The 17,940-nt window shown below is 34.1% G+C and overlaps 1 protein-coding gene across 1 annotated transcript in view; it reads left to right on the top strand.

Annotated features, from left to right (window-relative positions):
- Positions 1 to 17,401, top strand: part of CDH19 (cadherin 19) — a gene marked incomplete at both ends in the record, with an annotated part of 49,586 nt that extends 32,185 nt beyond the window's left edge. The window contains 3 exons of the mRNA XM_082668248.1: positions 11,346 to 11,460; positions 13,725 to 13,976; positions 16,911 to 17,401. Of these exons, the coding sequence (XP_082524374.1) occupies positions 11,346 to 11,460; positions 13,725 to 13,976; positions 16,911 to 17,401 (858 nt within the window). The remainder of the gene's footprint in view (positions 1 to 11,345; positions 11,461 to 13,724; positions 13,977 to 16,910) is intronic.
- Between the last annotated feature and the right edge of the window lie 539 nt (positions 17,402 to 17,940).

Raw genomic sequence — 17,940 nt, 5'->3', positions numbered from 1 at the left:
GCCCAGGCCAGAGGAGGTCTTACAGCCCTGCCAGTGTCGTCACTGTGTGCTCCAGGCCTTGCACCTGCAGTGGTCTCCCAATTCCCTCTACATTTCCAACCACCAGCCCACTTGTACCCTGGAGGATTATCCATGTTTGCCTGGAGAATGTGGACTGGTTCTAGCCCAGTAAATTCCTTTGCCCTGCGTGCAAGATGCCGCAACCACACCTCCTCCAAGGACATCTGAAGCTTGTCTCCCTTCCACATTTTTCTGTCCTTAGGTGATCTCACTGAACCCCAGAGTACCCTTTGGAGTTCTCATTACATCTTTATAGTTACTCCCCTATTATAGCTTAATAATTCTTTATAGTAAACTTCCTTCATTTAAATTACTGTCTCTCTCAATTGGAAATAGACTGATACATAGGATCATTTTATATTTCCTGTTCAAGATCTCAAATCAGTTATTTTTCCAAGATTCTGTGATATTTTTAGTGGAGAATTATAGAAAATGTAGATGCAATATCTAAATAAAATTGGGATATCTGTCCATGTAAACCAAGGAAAACCCTGCTCTCTCTTTCTCTTACCCTACTATCTTAGCTCTCTTCTTCTCTCTCTCTCATATTTTTAATAGTATTGAAGACCACTGTAAGGAAAACTCCATCTCATTTTGTTATTTCTTTGCAAGTTTCTTTATTTTCTTCAGTTATGTACAATTAATATATTTTAGAGAAAGATACGTATGATAATTTTCAGAGGTCCTCTTTAATTAGAACATTTATAAATATTTAGAGGTAAATATTTTTTTCTCAAATTGCAAAAGATAATCCCACTTATATTTCAGCACTAGTTAGGATAGTTCTGCCATAAATGTGTGTACAATATATATGTATACAGCTATGGCAAATAACGTGGGCTTTTTGACCAAAATACTTCATCTAAATGTCTAATAGAGACTTGAATCCTAGGACTAGTACAAGACTCTCTATTCTTAAATGTAATAGAATTAATATGAAAAATATTATAAGGTGATGATACCCAAAAGATAAAAAATCAATTTTACATAACACACACTCTCAGAAACTTAAAAGACAAAGGATGAAGAAGCAAATTCTATTTAAAAAATAAAATGATTGAAAACAGTGTCAAATTTAGTAAATGTTTTCCATTACAAGTAAATATATTCACAAATCCTATACATTTTTGGTATATCAATAAATTTTAATTAAAACTAAAGGCAAAAGATAGAGGGAAAATAATTATTTGCAAAAACTGAAAAAAAAAGTGCTTCTGTTATTAACATATAAGAGGGCATGCTGATTGTTAAGAAATCTTATTATTAAAAGCTGGTTCCTTGATACTGCTGTAGTAACTGTCTTTTGGAAATACTATGAATAAATTTGTCAATAAATAAATATCCAGGTACTTTGTATCCAAAACAGATGACATGTTAATGATTTGTCAATGTGAATGTTTTCTCTAGAATATAGTGGTCCTATTGAAGTTTATCCAAATCATTTTCTATAATATGTATTACTATAAATTAATCTATTTTTCATTTTTATCAAAACCACATTTTACTGTAGAGTCTTTTATAATAGAATCTACTACTAATATTCATAGGAAGTGAACATTTTTAATAAATTGATTTATAGAAAACATATTTGTAAATTACTTATGACTATAGAAATACCAAGTGAGTATATAAAAATGAGTATAAAATATAATTTAAGCATATAGATAATTTTACTTAATTTAGGAAAAACAAACAAAATGAAAGATGTTTTGGAATACCAATTAGCTAATAAATCACCTTAAAACCAATAAAAGAAAAGCATTCTTTCTAATTAGCTCTTAGATTATTAGAACAACCAGACTAATGAGTCTTGAAGTAGCACAATTTGAAACAATTACATTCCAGAACAATCAGTGTCATCCTGTAAAAGCAACATTTTCCCTTATCTTTATTTTGACATCAAGATTATCAAATTTTTAAAACTTGGGTTCAAAAACAATTAGGGAAAAATGCTTTGAATTGTGAAACTTGTTTTTTAAAGCTTATAATGTGACTATGTGTATAAGAATTCATGAGATTTTCCATGAGCTTTGCTGGTTCGTTTTTTGTAGTGCAGATCTATGAATAGGTAGGAAGGGCAAAAGTATCGCATTTTAAAATTATTAAAAATTTTCCAAACAAATTTCAACCAATATATCTATTTCTTAAAACCATGTTCTATTATATATACAATATTTTCTTGATTATCTCAAATCGGGATTTGATTGTTTTACAAACATTGGCAATTTGTTAATGAATTTATTTTGAGATACTGAAGATTGCTTAACTGTGCTAGAACGTCAGAAAACGAAACAACAAGCCATTTTCTTTCCAGCTAATTATCATTCTTGGCATCAAAGTGACCACAGAGTCAAAAAAAGAAGTATTTATTAACTCAGGCTTCTCTAGGTTTTTTTTCTCTTTTTTGAGTGGCATTGTCTACTACATTTTTTTTTTTTTTTCGGTACACGGGCCTCCCACCGCTGCGGCCTCTCCTGTTGCGGAGCACAGGCTCCGGACACGCAGGCCCAGAGGCCATGGCCCACGGGCCCAGCCGCTCCGCGGCATGTGGGATCCTCCCGGACTGGGGCACGAACCCACGTTCCCCGCACCGGCCGGCGGACTCCCAACCACTGCACCACCAGGGAAGCCCTCTACTACACTTTTAATTTAGTCTTAAGCAATACATGTACACTGCTTTCCAATGATAACTGTGTGTATTTGTGTAAGTTTGATGGATTTGCTTCTCTTAGCATTTGAGAAAAAATGAAAAGGATAGCAAAATAATTTTTCTTCCCTTTATTCTCTACCTGTTGTCCTTTGTTTTTTATTTGTTGTGTCTTGTTTTGTTTCATGTTTTTGAGAGACAAAGTGGTCCTTTAGAGAGGATTGCAATGAACGTTTGTTTTCTAGTGTTAATTTGGGGCATGGTATGGACTGATTGATATTTTTTATTGTCTAAAAATCAGTTATGTAATTCAAATATGTTTCCCCTCCTGTGGGAATGAAACATCAATAACGACAGTTAAGCAGCAATAATAGAAAGATCGCCTGGCGTGATAGCAAGAGAACTTGACTAAACTCATCCACACTAACTGATTTCAGTGATAATCTAACCATGCTGAATACTGGTCTCCTCATATGAAAAAGAATGATACAACTTTTGCTCTACAAAAGGGTTAGTAAAGATAAAATACTTTAAAAATACTATTATATGAGAAAATTGGTAGAATTGAACTTTATTCAAAGTAATTTTGTAAATACTAACAGCAGCAAACATTTAAGAGTAGTGTCATCCATTACAAGTTCTTAACATGGGGCCCATACCTTCTAAAGAGATTCTGATGAGCTATGAGTCGTCTGTGCACACTGGATAGTGCATAGAAACAACACTGTCACTGTGTATGCAGATGAGGGTGGAAGCAGGTCAATGTCTCTCATTCAATGCTTAAAGGAAACCATTACTTATAAAATAAAAATTGAAAGTTACAAAAACCAATATAAACATATTATTGATGTTGGTTTTTTTTTTTTGGAGTTTTTTTGGTCAGATTCTTGATTTATTTTGATTGGTTTGAAACATTAAGCTTTTTTTAAATCTCTGGAGTAATAATTCAATAAATTGCATTTATCATTTTTCTTTCTTTAAGTTAATATTTGTTTACCAAATTATTTTATTTCAAAACTATTGTTTGAAAGACAATGAAATGATACCTTTGAGAATGCAAATCAAGAAAAAGAAAGAATAATTAGATAAATAGGAGTAAAAATTAAATCCCTGTTTTATAATATGATATTTGTGTGTTCTAATAATTTGAAAATCTGGATGATATGAGCAGTATTGGGGAGAAGATACACAAATACATTTAAATTCTCAAGTCTTTTCAACAAATTTTACTGTTGCAAATGGGTATTCATAGGGAGGAAATGGAAAACTCTACCTTAACCTCACACCTTATACAAAGATTATTTCAAAATGTATCATATATTTAAATGTCAACCTAAAGCAACAAAACTTTTAGAAGCAGAGGAGAAGAAATTCTCTTCTATGGCTAGGCAAAGAGTTCTTAAATATGTCACCAAAAGCCCAATCCATAAGAGAAAACATATTCAGTATTTTTAGGAGAATAACAAAACAATATTTTAAAACCTATTAATATTTTCCTTAGATATAGTGATATAGTATACACGTAATGTAAAAATATGTGTAAACTTTTCATTTGATGCTAAGAAGTCCTTTGAGAAAAACTTAAATTTTGGATTACAAATAAAATGAGTCAAAATGCAGACATAATATAAATAGTAAGAATGAAATAGTGTACTCAAATCAATAGTCAAAATCTCACTTAATACTGAAACACACATGGTAGCATAATTTAAAACAGTAATGAGAAAGGAATTCCTGCTTTCCACACTATCAATGCATAGTGTTCTGAAGCTTAGGTCCACACAATAATATATAAAATACATACAAAACAGAGTTACTGGAAAGAAGAAAATTTATTTGAGAAGATAAGATTATCTAGTAAAATACTGACAAATAAACATGACAGAATTTTAAATTTTCTTAAAGGCACATTTAAAAATATTTTTAAAAGAGGAGAGGTTGCTATCCAACAGGCATAAGGTTTCCATTAAGCTGGGTGAATGAGCTCTAGAAATCTGCATGCGACATTGTCTCTGTAGTTAGCGATACTTAAAAATGTGTTAAGAGGGTCGATCTCATGTCAAGTGCTCTTATCACAATTAAAGTTTTTAGTATGTCAAAGAGAAACTGATGAAATTAATTTTAATGTTTATTTGACATAATATATACAGAATATTGTGATTTTCACATGTAATGAATTAAAAATCAAAAGGGATATATTTTATATGTTTTCTCATCCTATGAAAATCACTCCCATCCCATTTCCCACGGGCTCAAACAGCTGGACAAGATGACAAGTTAAAAGGTCTCCTATATCTATCTGCTTTGGGTAGATAATAACATTCATTATAGAAAATCAAAATACCAGAATAGCTGCACTGTATTCTGGAGGAAATCAGACATTTCCTTAACGACCTATGTGGGTAAACAAGTTTTATTTCTCTTCTTAGTGTGTAAATGGCCAGAATGGAGAGGAGAGGAAGGAGAAAACTTTTCATTGGTTTGCAAAATGTGAATATAATAAATGAGCTGACGTTAGGGCAATTTGTCTTTTCTGTTTAGTGTAAATAGTTATTTTTCAAATTAATGATTCCCATTATCTTGACTTATACCAAATCTCTTTTCCAGAAGTAAAGTGTAATAGCAGTGATTTTTAGATTCTTTCATACCAATACACTGTCTAATGTAAAGACATTTACATTGTCTCCATGTAAAAGTATTCTTTTGACTAAATTTCTGTGATCTCACAGTGTGATCCCTGGTTTCTCTTCATCTTCCTTTCTCTCTTGTGTCCTATACTTTTCATTTTTTTCAGACTCACTCTTCCTGCTATCCTCCACAAATATGTCTTAAATACAGTTCATATTCAAGTGACTTCTAGATCTTTATGCCAGTTCTTTCTCTTGTATTTTAAGCTATAGGTCCAACTAATTAGATAAAATACTTACTCGGGTGTCCTATGGTCACACCAGATTTGTTCCCAAGCCCGCCTTTTTTTTACAGTGTCCCCAGCAAAATTACTACAGTTCACCAAGTCGTGCAAGAAAGACAAATGGATATTATCGTTAATTCTTTCTAGGCTTTTATTCTTTATATCCAATCAATCATTAAGTTCAGTTGATTCCATCTCCTAAATTTTTCTGTCATCTGTCATCGTACCCTATCCCCACTCTTACTAAGCTCACAAGGGCCAGCAACACTTGCGCAGTGAACCTTAGTTCTGCTGAGGGACGTTCCTGTAAAATCAAATGTTGAATTACCCGATCTCACAGCCGACATGCAGAGATATACTACGGTTGTTCATTAGTTATCGTTAGGTAAGCCTGTAGGCACGTAAACCGCTTCTATGACAGTCAGTTTTAAGTTTTGCGGCAATGTTCAGAAGAATATATTGTGTGCCTTCTTAGAAATGATAAAAAGACCTTACTTTGGTGACATCGACCTACCCTTAGAGAAAATCGGGGACCTGGGAAACTGTATCTCCATCTGGAAGCATGTTGTACCATCTTCAGTTTATGCAAACACTTCAGTAATTTATATGTACTTTCTCATTTAAAATAACTTACATCCTATCACTGATTGTTGCTGTCTTTTTGTATAGCACATCCAGGAGTTTTGTTTACCAACCGGTTGCTCCCAAGCTTGCTAACTAGGTCTTCTATTTTCATACCCACACTAAGGATGTCCATAGAATGAGCCTTTTAAAATGCAAAACTTCCCCCAATAATTTGGGATTCTAAATAAAAATACTTTTGTCTTTCCCAGTTTAAAACTTGTGAGTGGCCATTGGTGTGAAGTCCAAACTCTGTAAAATGCCCTCCTTAAATAAATGTTTGTGTGGCCACCAATCAACTCTGAAGTAAAATCTAATTTCAGTTTAGATGCCAGGTCCTCTGACCCCAAAAGTTTAAGTATTATGTACTTTAGGTGTTTTATTATATGCTTTTATTCTGTACTTTAGGTATTAGGTCCTTACTCAACACTCTAAGTTTGCAGTCCTGCTTCTACCTCTATTCCACTAGAATGTAAACAGTGGTGAGAGAGACACTCTTGACCCCAGCCACCATGGGACACCCAGACCTGAGATGACATGGCATGTTCCAAGTGTCAATGAAATATTTGTTAAATGGATACATTTGGGATATTAATTAGATATTTTCATAATTTAATTTTAAATTTATATATGATGTTATGTGAACTTATAAAGAATGATTAAAATTTAATTTGTCAAAGGAAAATAAAAAATAAATATATTGAGATAAAAATCTAATAATGTATAATTTGTAACAGAATATGGGTAGATTTCTACAAGTTAATGGCAAAACATTGCAATATCTATGGCTTTTAAATACATCTAATAAAATTTTGTGAAAACTTATTTTTTTAAAACAGAGTAGCTCTGCCTCTGTCTAGGACCAAAATATTAGAATATCATGAGCATCTCAACATTTGTCCCCTAAAAACATTCTAAACAAAGAAAGAAAACAGACTACAGACTCAGTTATCTTGTGGCTCTATTATTTTATTAATTAGCACTTTGACCTTTTGAACAGGTGTTCAACAACCTTTTTGAATTCCATAGATTTATTTTGCCAAACAGATCTGATTTGGAATCTGATTTGGAAGTACTATAAGAAGTGACGGTCTTAACTAGATAAGCAATTTTGACAAGATTTTTAAAAATCCTTCCACATATTCATTTACTGCAACTCCCACTTTTTGGTTAATTAATATAGCTTGCATTGAGAGAAATTATTTATTAAGCACATTTCAGGGAATTAATAATTTACATCAATTGATACTCAGTACCTGTGTATTGATTTATAGTTTATAATTCAATTTATAGTTCATAATAATTCAAAACTGTGTTCCTCAACTAACCTTGGAAGTAGATTTCACTGATATCTGCCATTAGAGGTAAGGAAACAGAGTCAATTGCGTTGTTTGCTCCAAATCACAGTATATAACACTTGCTTATTGACTAGCTTTCAAAAAATTGCATGTTTAACAAAGGCCATACCTATAGTTTGTGGAGAAATGAGTATTGGACTGATTTAAAATCAGGCTATTTAATCTGGGAATGACATTTTAGTAAGCTGGTCCATGGGTGCCTCTTTAAAAAAAAAAGCCGTAATGAAAGGTAATTAATAGAAGGAAAATAGTTATATGTCTTCCTTGATTATCTTTAAATATCTTACAATTTTATTTGTCAATTATATCTAAATAAAGTTGAAAAAAGGGCTCTGGGGGGCACATATACTACTCATATTTCACACCAGCTGTTGCATCAGCTTACATTCAAATTCTGACCCTGCAATTTTACCTACCTAAGATATATAACTGACTTGAAGCTTAATATAAGAAAATATAAAGTTGGGACAATGATAAGGTTTATTCCACAAGATTGTTGCAAAGGTCAGCTATGGTAATATATAGAACAAACCCCGGCCAATAGGTAAGTTCTCAGTGAAAGGTGGTTATTGTTAGGTTCTGTATGCTTACAAAATATATTTCCATTGTAGACTTCAAAGTAGTATAGACAGGAAATCACATGTACTGTGTCAGAGGGAAATTGGACAAAATTCTGCCCAGAGAGCAAAGAGAAATGAAAAAGCTACAGTTTCAGAATTTGTCAAACACAGCTGTTCTTTGTATGAGCTTTGCATTTTGATTTCTTTGCTTCTCTCATAAATGTATAAGGCCAGAGATAGGCTCCAGGTAAGTAGATATAAGTATATAGTTTAGAAATCTAACCAATGCAACAAATAGGGATTCTTCTTAGAATTTTATTTTAAAATTAAAATGAAAAACTTTCCATTGTTATATTAAAATAAAAAATCAATATCCTCACTCAAGGCTTGAAGGTAGGGCTTCCCTGATGGCGCAGTGGTTGAGAGTCCGCCTGCCGATGCAGGGGACACGGGTTCATGCCCTGGTCCGGGAAGATCCCACATGCCGCGGAGTGGCTGGGCCCGTGAGCCATGGCTGCTAAGCCTGTGTGTCCGGAGCCTGTGCTCCACAACGGGAGAGGCCACAGCAGTGAGAGGCCCGTGTACCGCAAAAAAAAAAAAAAAAAGACTTGAAGGTATATTAATGTTGACCCCTTTTTAGAGATTTGCGTTTTCAAGAAAAATATACGTGTTCGAGGTTGGTTCAATAGAATTAATGATACCCACTATGTGACTGATTCTATTATGTCAGTGGGCTCCTATTTTTGTAAAGTGGTGGAACCCAATAAAACATATGGAAACCCAGTTTACAAAGCAATTTATAAGTGGAGGTATGTTCATTGAAAAAGGCAGGAGAAACCTGTACATATTCCATTTACCTATACATATATATAGGGTAGTTTGGTTTTTTTTTGACATCTTTATTGGAGTATAATTGCTTTACAATGGTGTGTTAGATTCTGCTTTATAAGAAAGTGAATCAGTTATACATATACATATGTTCCCATATCTCTTCCCTCTTGCGTCTCCCTCCCTCCCACCCTCCCTATCTTACCCCTCCAGGTGGTCACAAAGCACCGAGCTGATCTCCCTGTGCTATGCAGCTGCTTCCCACTAGCTATCTACCTTATGTTTGGTAGTGTATATATGTCCATGCCTCTCTCTCGCTTTGTCACAGCTCACCCTGGTAGTTTGGTTTTTAAAGTATTTTAAAATATATACAAAGTCAAAATCTCTCTAGTGTTCTTGAGCCTTCATACAGGAAAGAAAAACATTTTCAACATTTAGTCAGAGGCATGTGTCTAAAACAGGAAGTCAGGTAGTAAGATAAATTATTCCTTGTCTAAACATCAAGGCTGCATATGCCAACAAGATAAACGTGATTTTTTTACAATTTGCTATCCATCTTAACTGAGCAAATATATATGTAACAAGATTACTCACAGTATTCAGGACACCATCCTATGCAAATCCCAACAAGACGATGTTTTCCCGAAGAAAACACGTAAAAATGAGTACTGCTTATATGACAAGCACTTTGGCAAGCTAAGACATTGAACCCTAAAAATGAATCCTAAAAGTTAAGTATTAGTATCTCCATTTAAAAAAAAATGTTATTGGAGCATAGTTGATTTACAATGTTGTGTTAGTTTCAGGTGTACAGCAAAGTGAATTGTCTGGCGGTCCAGTGGTTAAGAATTTGTGCTTCCAGTGGAGGGGGCACAGGTTCGATCCCTGGTTAGCGATCTAAGATCCCACATGCAAGCCGTGCAATGCGGACAAAAAAATTAAAAAGTTAAAAAAAAAAAGTATCTCCAGTTTTTAAGCTTAGAAAATTAAGTGGTAAAGGCAGAATTCAGAGTATCAGACTTCCAAGTCCTTGCCCTTCGCCCTGGCTATACAAAATCTTATAATAACCCAGAATAAAATAATTATCCTCATACGATGAACATTTATTATTGTAAGCATGAATTGAATAAAAATGTTTTCTTTTATTAGATTATTTAATTAACATTACATGATTATGATTTAATTAAGAACGTGTTATGAGGGAAAAGATAAATCAATGTAGAGAAATAATGTACAAATTGCATTAGTTTCACAAGGTTCTTTATGCATGTGGGGAGATACCCTTTGAAGTGTAACATTATAAATTATGGGTCTGTCATCTTGTAACTAAGGATATTTTTGTTTGACACATTGTTAAAAGCACTTTCATTCTAGAAAATTCAAAACAATAACTTCTATAGTCAATTTACTTTAATTTCCAGAATTAATCACAATCTCATTATTTGATCTTGACAGCACATCTCTTTTTTGACAATAATTAACTACTTGACTGACACTTTCATGTCTTGAAAGCAAAGAACTAATTGTCGTTTGTTCATAGTTGCATTATTTCACTTTTTTATGATCTGAGATAGAGAGAGGGATTTATTTGACGTGGAACACTTTTCCTATAATCTTTGTGGGTCAAGGAAATCATGTACATTGCCCCTAAGCTTTAAATGCGTTACTTCCTCAAATCAATTTAAAAGCTCATTACTTTAGCAAATACTCTAGTAAGACAATAAGCTTACCACAGCTATGCTGTCAATATAAGCAGGAAAAATATAACTTCAGCAAATCATGATGGTTGGTATTCAGATAAGAAAGGGAGAAGGAAAAAAGGAAGGAAGGGAGAAATCGAGGCAGGAAGGATGGGAGGATGTTTTCTAACGAACTTAGCTTATGGAAATCTTCTCCTCTGTTAACAAGAGTTCATTTATTATGTAATATTAAAATGTTCTTTTGAAAGGAGCAAGTAAACATATATATATATATATATATATTTTTTTTTTTTTTTTCTGTATGCGGGCCTCTCACTGCTGTGGCCTCTCACGTTGACGCGCAGGCTCAGCTGCCATGGCTCACGGGCCTAGCCGCTCCACGGCATGTGGGGTCTTCCCAGACCGGGGCACGAACCCATGTCCCCTGCATCGGCAGGCGGACTCTCAATCACTGCGCCACCAGGGAAGCCCCAAGTAAACATATTTTTAACCTGAAAAAATATTTTCATATTCTCCACCAGTTTGAGATATCCTCTGCAATATCCATAAAGATTTTGGTAAAGCAATTTTAATAAAAGCTAATAATAATAAGAATATAATAATGATAATGATCATTTTTCTGAATAATAATATAAAAAACTTATCCCTATCTTTTTCTAGGTGATTCAGACCATCAGTGCAGTGGATAGAGATGAATCCATAGAAGATCACCACTTTTACTTTAATGTATCTGTGGTAGAAAATAACTCAAGTTTTACAATCATAGATAATCAAGGTAATGCCATTCACTCATAATAACTTTCTATCCATTCTTCTTCGAGAATCTTGTTTAATTTTAAGGAAATTTGTAACATTACTTTTTATACTATACCTGAAATATGATAATGTTGAGAAATAAAGCAAGGAGTGGCAATGGAAATTGGAAACAGAACTCAAAGTAGTGTCCTAGGAATATCATTTCCCCATTTCCCACTGGATTTCTTTAAATTAGAAGCACTTTTTCAAGTCATCATTGGCTATAGGCCCCTGTAAAGTCTGAATGACCTTGCAAATATAATTGCAGTTCTGACACCGTGGTTCCTTTCACGTCTTCGCATAACTCAAACTTCAACCCATGTCTGGGGAAGAAAATGATATATAATCATGTTAGCTTGATTGATTGAAAGATATTTGGAGTCATTAATTAGGAGCTATAAGTATTTGGAATTGGCTTAAGACTATGCTTTTTCCTTCAAAACAAAGTGATTATATCAGCCTGAGAACAAAATGTTCTAAAGGATTTTGTACAGAGGGACAGAATTCCTTTTCCTTCCATATAGAAGGGGAATAACTTTTTACAAAGCCACTCTGTTCTTTTTTCCTTCCCTTCAGTAAAATATTTTTTTGTCATTACATGGATTTCTATTCTAATTTTGCTTCATATCTCAAAGATATGAAACACCGTGGGATTCATTACTCAAGCATCTATAACCAAACACCTGCAGCTGTCCTTCCTTGCAACTGAGTTTAAGCTCTATATAAGGGGAGATCTGTTATGGGAGAATAAATGCAGACACGTTCTTTTCCTTTTGCCTTTGTCAAATTCCCCAGTGAAGGAAACTCAAATAGATTTAGGATTTAAAAAAATACAAATATCAATATAAGAAATAAGCTGTGGGTTAGTTTTGTTTATGTAAATATAAAATAAGTTAGTGGGACAAAATAAATATATTGAAACATAAAGAGAATAATTGATTTGGTTTAATGTTTGCAGTTACAAGGAATTTAATGAAATACATACCAAAAATATATAAGCTCTCTCACCTCTTCAATCTGCCTAGTGAATAAAATCACAAGTGTTTTATAGACTTCAAGAGCATGATGGAGAATTAGTTTTTAAAAGGTGATTTGGGAAAAGTCATAAGTAGGCATACATTTCAAAAGACTTCCATTTATTTGCATTTGCCTATTTCAAATTCTTCCATTTATATATTTCCATTTATTTGTTTGTGTCTTCTAAAATTTGTTTGATTGCCACAGAAAATATTTCAGGGAATGCCAATACCAAAAATCAAAGTCAAGGGCTTCCCTGGTGGCGCAGTGGTTGAGAGTCCACCTGCCGATGCAGGGGACACGGGTTCGTGCCCCGGTCCGGGAAGATCCCACGTGCCGCGAAGCGGCTGGGCCCGTGAGCCATGGCCACTGAGCCTGCGCGTCCGGAGCCTGTGCTCTGCAACGGGAGAGGCCAGAACAGTGAGAGGCCCACGTACCGAAAAAAAAAAAAAAAAAAAAAAATCAAAGTCAAGTCGGGGGGAAACACTAGTACTGAGACACAATAAACTGCCCTGGAAAAGACTATTTAGAATAATTTGGGATTGAGGGAAAAGCAATTTCAAATGTGTTGAAGTATATATTGTTTATTTTTGTTAATTTTTTGAATCTTCTGTCAGGTGAATTAATCAGTACTACCAAGGTTTAACGATTCTCTGAAATTTAAGTAGAAAATGGGTTAATAATGTCAAAGTGAAATGAAACATTCTAATAGAATCTTTTACACCAAGTAAAATGAATTCTTTTGTCTTATTAGTAAATACATTATTTGAGATCACTTGCTGTGATAGGGAGATGACTTGAAAATCTTGTGTATTTATAGTATTTGTGAAAATAATGAGTTTCTAGTAGAAAAAGCACTGTCATGAGTATTTAACCCAAATGAAACTGATACTGTCATTATAAATTTAATGCTAGTACCCCCTATTTACTATTGATATCTAATTAAAATGCTGTTTTCTTTTCTGTGTTCCACATGTACATTTCATATATTTATCAAAAAACATTTTGGAACTGATTCATATACTTTATCTAATTTTTAAATTGGGATTTAGGCAATGTCGAAATCAATAATGACTTTTTGAGTTGATCTCTTGTCTTTTTTATCAGAAATTTGCTCTTCCCTATTTGAACTTATTTGAGCTCTACACTGCTGCCTCTAGTACATTTAACTGGTATGAATTTCTTTTGTATTATTGAAAAAATCATGCACATGGATTTTTGTTTTAGATAACACAGCTGTAATTTTGACTAATAGAACTGGTTTCAGCCTTCAAGAAGAGCCTGTCTTCTACGTATCCATTCTAATTGCTGACAATGGAATCCCATCACTTACAAGCACAAACACCCTTACCATACATGTCTGTGCCTGTGATGACACTGGTAGCACACAGACCTGCAGTAATAAGGATCTTATGCTTTCCATGGGATTCAGGACAGAAGTCATAATTGCTATTCTGATATGCATTATGATAATATGTGGTAAGTTGTGTGAACGGAGCATATCTTCATTTATTGACAGTAACATGATAAATATAGAAAAGAGTTAATTCCATTATAATGGTATGTGTGGGCTTGTGTGTGTGTCTGCATTTAATTGCCCTTCTTAATGTGTTACAATTCTAAAATCAAGTGGAGTGAATGAAAAATAGAGTGAATATGCACTTCAGGTTGAAAATAGTTGATCCTTGAATTCTATGAGTATATGAGTATACCTGTGCCCATCCTTTTAAGAGTGTTTTGGACACACACATTGTAACATATGTAGCAATATAAAAATTAGTAATAATAGTGGTGAGATTCCATTGAGTGCTTATTATACTCCAGGAGACTGTCCTAAGTGCTTTACAGAAATTCTGCAGTTTGATCCTGAAGATAACCTTAAGAAGTGGCGACTATTATCACCTTCATTGTGTAGATGAAGAAAGTGAAATTCCAAGAGTTATATGGTTTACAAAGGGTCATGCAGCTAGTAAATGAAGTGCTAATATTCCGTAACACACCTCTATCCAACCTGATACTGCAGCTCACTGAAGCCTAGGAGCATTGAGGAAGTAAATGTTAAGATGAAAAAATGTAAAAGAGAGGGTCTTACTTAAAGTGCTAAACACAAAAGAAATAGTAAAATAGCTCCACCTGTTTTTGTTTGTTTTTGTTGCTGCTGTTGTTTTCACAAGGAGATAAGTTATTCTCATTTTACGGATGAGGCAAATGAGGCCCCAAATGTTTTAGCCAGGCTTTCAAAACTACATGCATCTAGCAAAACATTTTCCCTTTCTTTAACATACCAGTATATATAATCTAAACCCTTCTCTTGCTTTCCCTCATAGCTTCATATCAAAGCCAACACAACTTTACAGAGTGTTGACAGCAATGGTATCAGCCATGGGTTCTGGAATCCCCAACTCACTGCTCAAAGGGACATACAAAATGTTTCAGGATTTGCTTTGCCTTCACTCTTCTCGTCTGTCTCAAAGCTTTCCTCTTTTACCATTCAAAGTTACCCTTCATTTCTACCTAGCTTCAGTTTTTCAAAATTATTTTTAATGATCTTTGATCATAAAACTGAATTTAGAGCTACATAGCTAGATATCAGAAGCAAGAAGTAGTAAAAACAGTATAATGTTTGCAGGATGCAAGTACTAAGTTACTCACTGGTACAGAACTAAACCTAGTTCCGAAACCCTGCAAGTAAATACCAAGGGCAGCCTCACAGTCAAGGGCCCGAGTAATACTGAGAAGGTGGGAAATCAGGGTAAACCAGTAGTCAGCAGTTTCCTGTGAAAGTTTCAAGAATACGCTCTTCAATTTTCATAGATTGAAAAATTATTTATTAGATCCCTTTCTATTTCAACCATATACCTCTGCTGTATTAAAGTACAGTGCCAGGATTCAAACACGATGGCCTTATTTCAAGAACACTATTTCAATTTCTTTAAATGTAAAATTTATATAAAATATGGCCTAATGTATTTCTCTTTGTGATAATATTAATAACATTACTTCCTGTTTCAATTCTTATAGATGAAATGCTGAACAGCTACATAAGATCCAAGATTGTGTAAGGATTGGCTATCCATGAAACACACACAAACACACACATATACACACGCACTTTTCTTTAAAATTTAAAAAAGCATTCTGAAATTGTTCTATTTCTACACAATGCTAAAATTATCTTATATAATTGATCGATGTGGACATACCAGTGTTATGATTCAGAAACCTGATAGGTTTGGAATTTCTGAAATTAATATGGTATAACAAAGCACGGATTCTGAACCAACTTTCTGGTTTTGAATGCCAGCTTTTTGTTTCTTAGCTGTGTGACTCTGGGTATGTGACTTAATCTCTCTGCACTTCAGTTTCCTTATCTTTAATAGAGAATTATAATAAAATACGGGTATCATAACTAATCAATGAATAAATGTAAAGCTTTCAGAAAAATGACTGGTACATACTTTGTAGTCAATAAATATTAGCTTAGAAAATAATTATACCACAGAATTTGTCTCAATGGCGAAAAACAAATCAGTTCTGTGTGCTTAACTTCCACTAACATGGATCATTGGTTACTGAGATTGGCAGATGTATATAGATTCTGCTTTGTTCCGTTTTCAATATATAAGAAAAATATAAAATTTTTAATCTTAAATTGATCATCATAAACAATTCACTATATATATATATATATATATATATATATATATTTTTTTTTTTTTTTCTTTGCGGTACACGGGCCTCTCACCGCCGCGACCTCTCCCGTCGCGGAGCACAGGCTCCGGACGCGCAGGCCTAGCGGCCACGGCTCATGGGCCCAGCCGCTCCGCGGCACGCGGGATCCTCCCGGACCGGGGCACGAACCCGCGCCCCCTGCACCGGCAGGTGGACTCTCAACCACTGCGCCACCAGGGAAGCCCAATTCACTATATTTTTATGATGTTTTTCTACTTTAAACCATCAGCCAGAAAGATTGTTATACTTCCTTGTCATTCTGCAAGTCCCTTCAGTAAATTTTCAATAGCAAATATATCTTTTTGTCTTATAATCAGAAAATCGAAGCTTGTCTTGAGCTTGTAACAGAAGCAAGAATTATATAGTTTATTATAAATAACAATATTTAACAATATCTTATATAATATATTATGACATATTATATATTATGACATAATATTTATTAAATAGTACATTATATTTTTATGTATAATATATAATATAAAATATTGTAACATACAATATTTAATAATGTGTTTAGTATAAATATATGATAACATACTAATATATGATATTTATTATATATTATATATTTATAATATAATAGTAATATTATGGGTAATATGAAGCATATGTATTTATAATATATAATATTGTATTATATTTGTGTTAATTAATGTTCTTGTATGCTCTCTTTGACAGGGTTTATTTTTTTGAACCTAGGTCTGAAACAACGAAGGAAACAGACTCTATTTCCTGAGAAAGGTGAAGATTTCAGAGAGAATATATTCAGATATGATGATGAAGGTGGCGGAGAGGAGGATACAGAGGCATTTGACATAGTGGAGCTGCAGGGTGGCACAGTCATGCGGGAACGCAAGACTCGGAGAGCCAGCAGGGTAGAGATTCGGAGCCTGTACAGGCAGTCTTTGCAGGTTGGCCCAGATAGTGCTGTATTCAGGAAATTCATTCTAGAAAAGCTCGAAGAGGCTAACACTGATCCCTGTGCCCCTCCTTTTGACTCCCTCCAGACCTATGCTTTTGAGGGGACAGGGTCCTTAGCTGGATCCCTGAGCTCTTTAGGGTCAGCAGTCTGTGATCAGGATGAAAACTATGATTACCTTAATGAATTGGGACCTCGCTTTAAAAGATTAGCATGCATGTTTGGTTCGGCTATGCAGTCAAATAATTAGGGCTTTTTTATTAATAAATTTTTTTAAATGCTAATGTGTATTTGGGCAAACTGGTAGTCTCTTGGTAAAGAGTTGTATACTCCGGTTCTTGGGAAAAAGGAAAAGACCCAATTTATAATGTTTTCTGATATTCTTGGGGTAAGTATCCCATGGTTATTTCAAGCTACCCATCCATTGTCACTGACTGCAGGTATGGGGAAGTGAAGCTAACAGTCAGCTCTCGGGTGCCAAGGCAGGCCAGCTCTAGTGTGCCCCTGAAATACTCCTCTGACATTTTTCCAATACCATCCAATACAAATTCTCAAAATTTTTGAAAGTTTAATGTGAAAAGGGCCCTGATCTAGATTGTCTTAATATTATTTCATTTATCCATTTTTAAAATCTTACAAAGTAAGAGTGAAGAGTTTATGTGTGTTAAGCTCCCGATACTCTACAGAGATAAACACCTAGGAGAATCTCGGTGGTTATATACATCTTTTAAAAACTGTTTCTTTTCTATGAATAAGCAAGCTTCTGACTGAGAGTCTATGATTCATTCT

The sequence above is a fragment of the Grampus griseus genome (genome assembly GCF_964374135.1).
Source record: "Grampus griseus genome assembly, chromosome: 12".
Lineage (NCBI taxonomy): Eukaryota > Metazoa > Chordata > Mammalia > Artiodactyla > Delphinidae > Grampus > Grampus griseus.
This window is presented reverse-complemented; position numbering and strand designations above follow the sequence as displayed.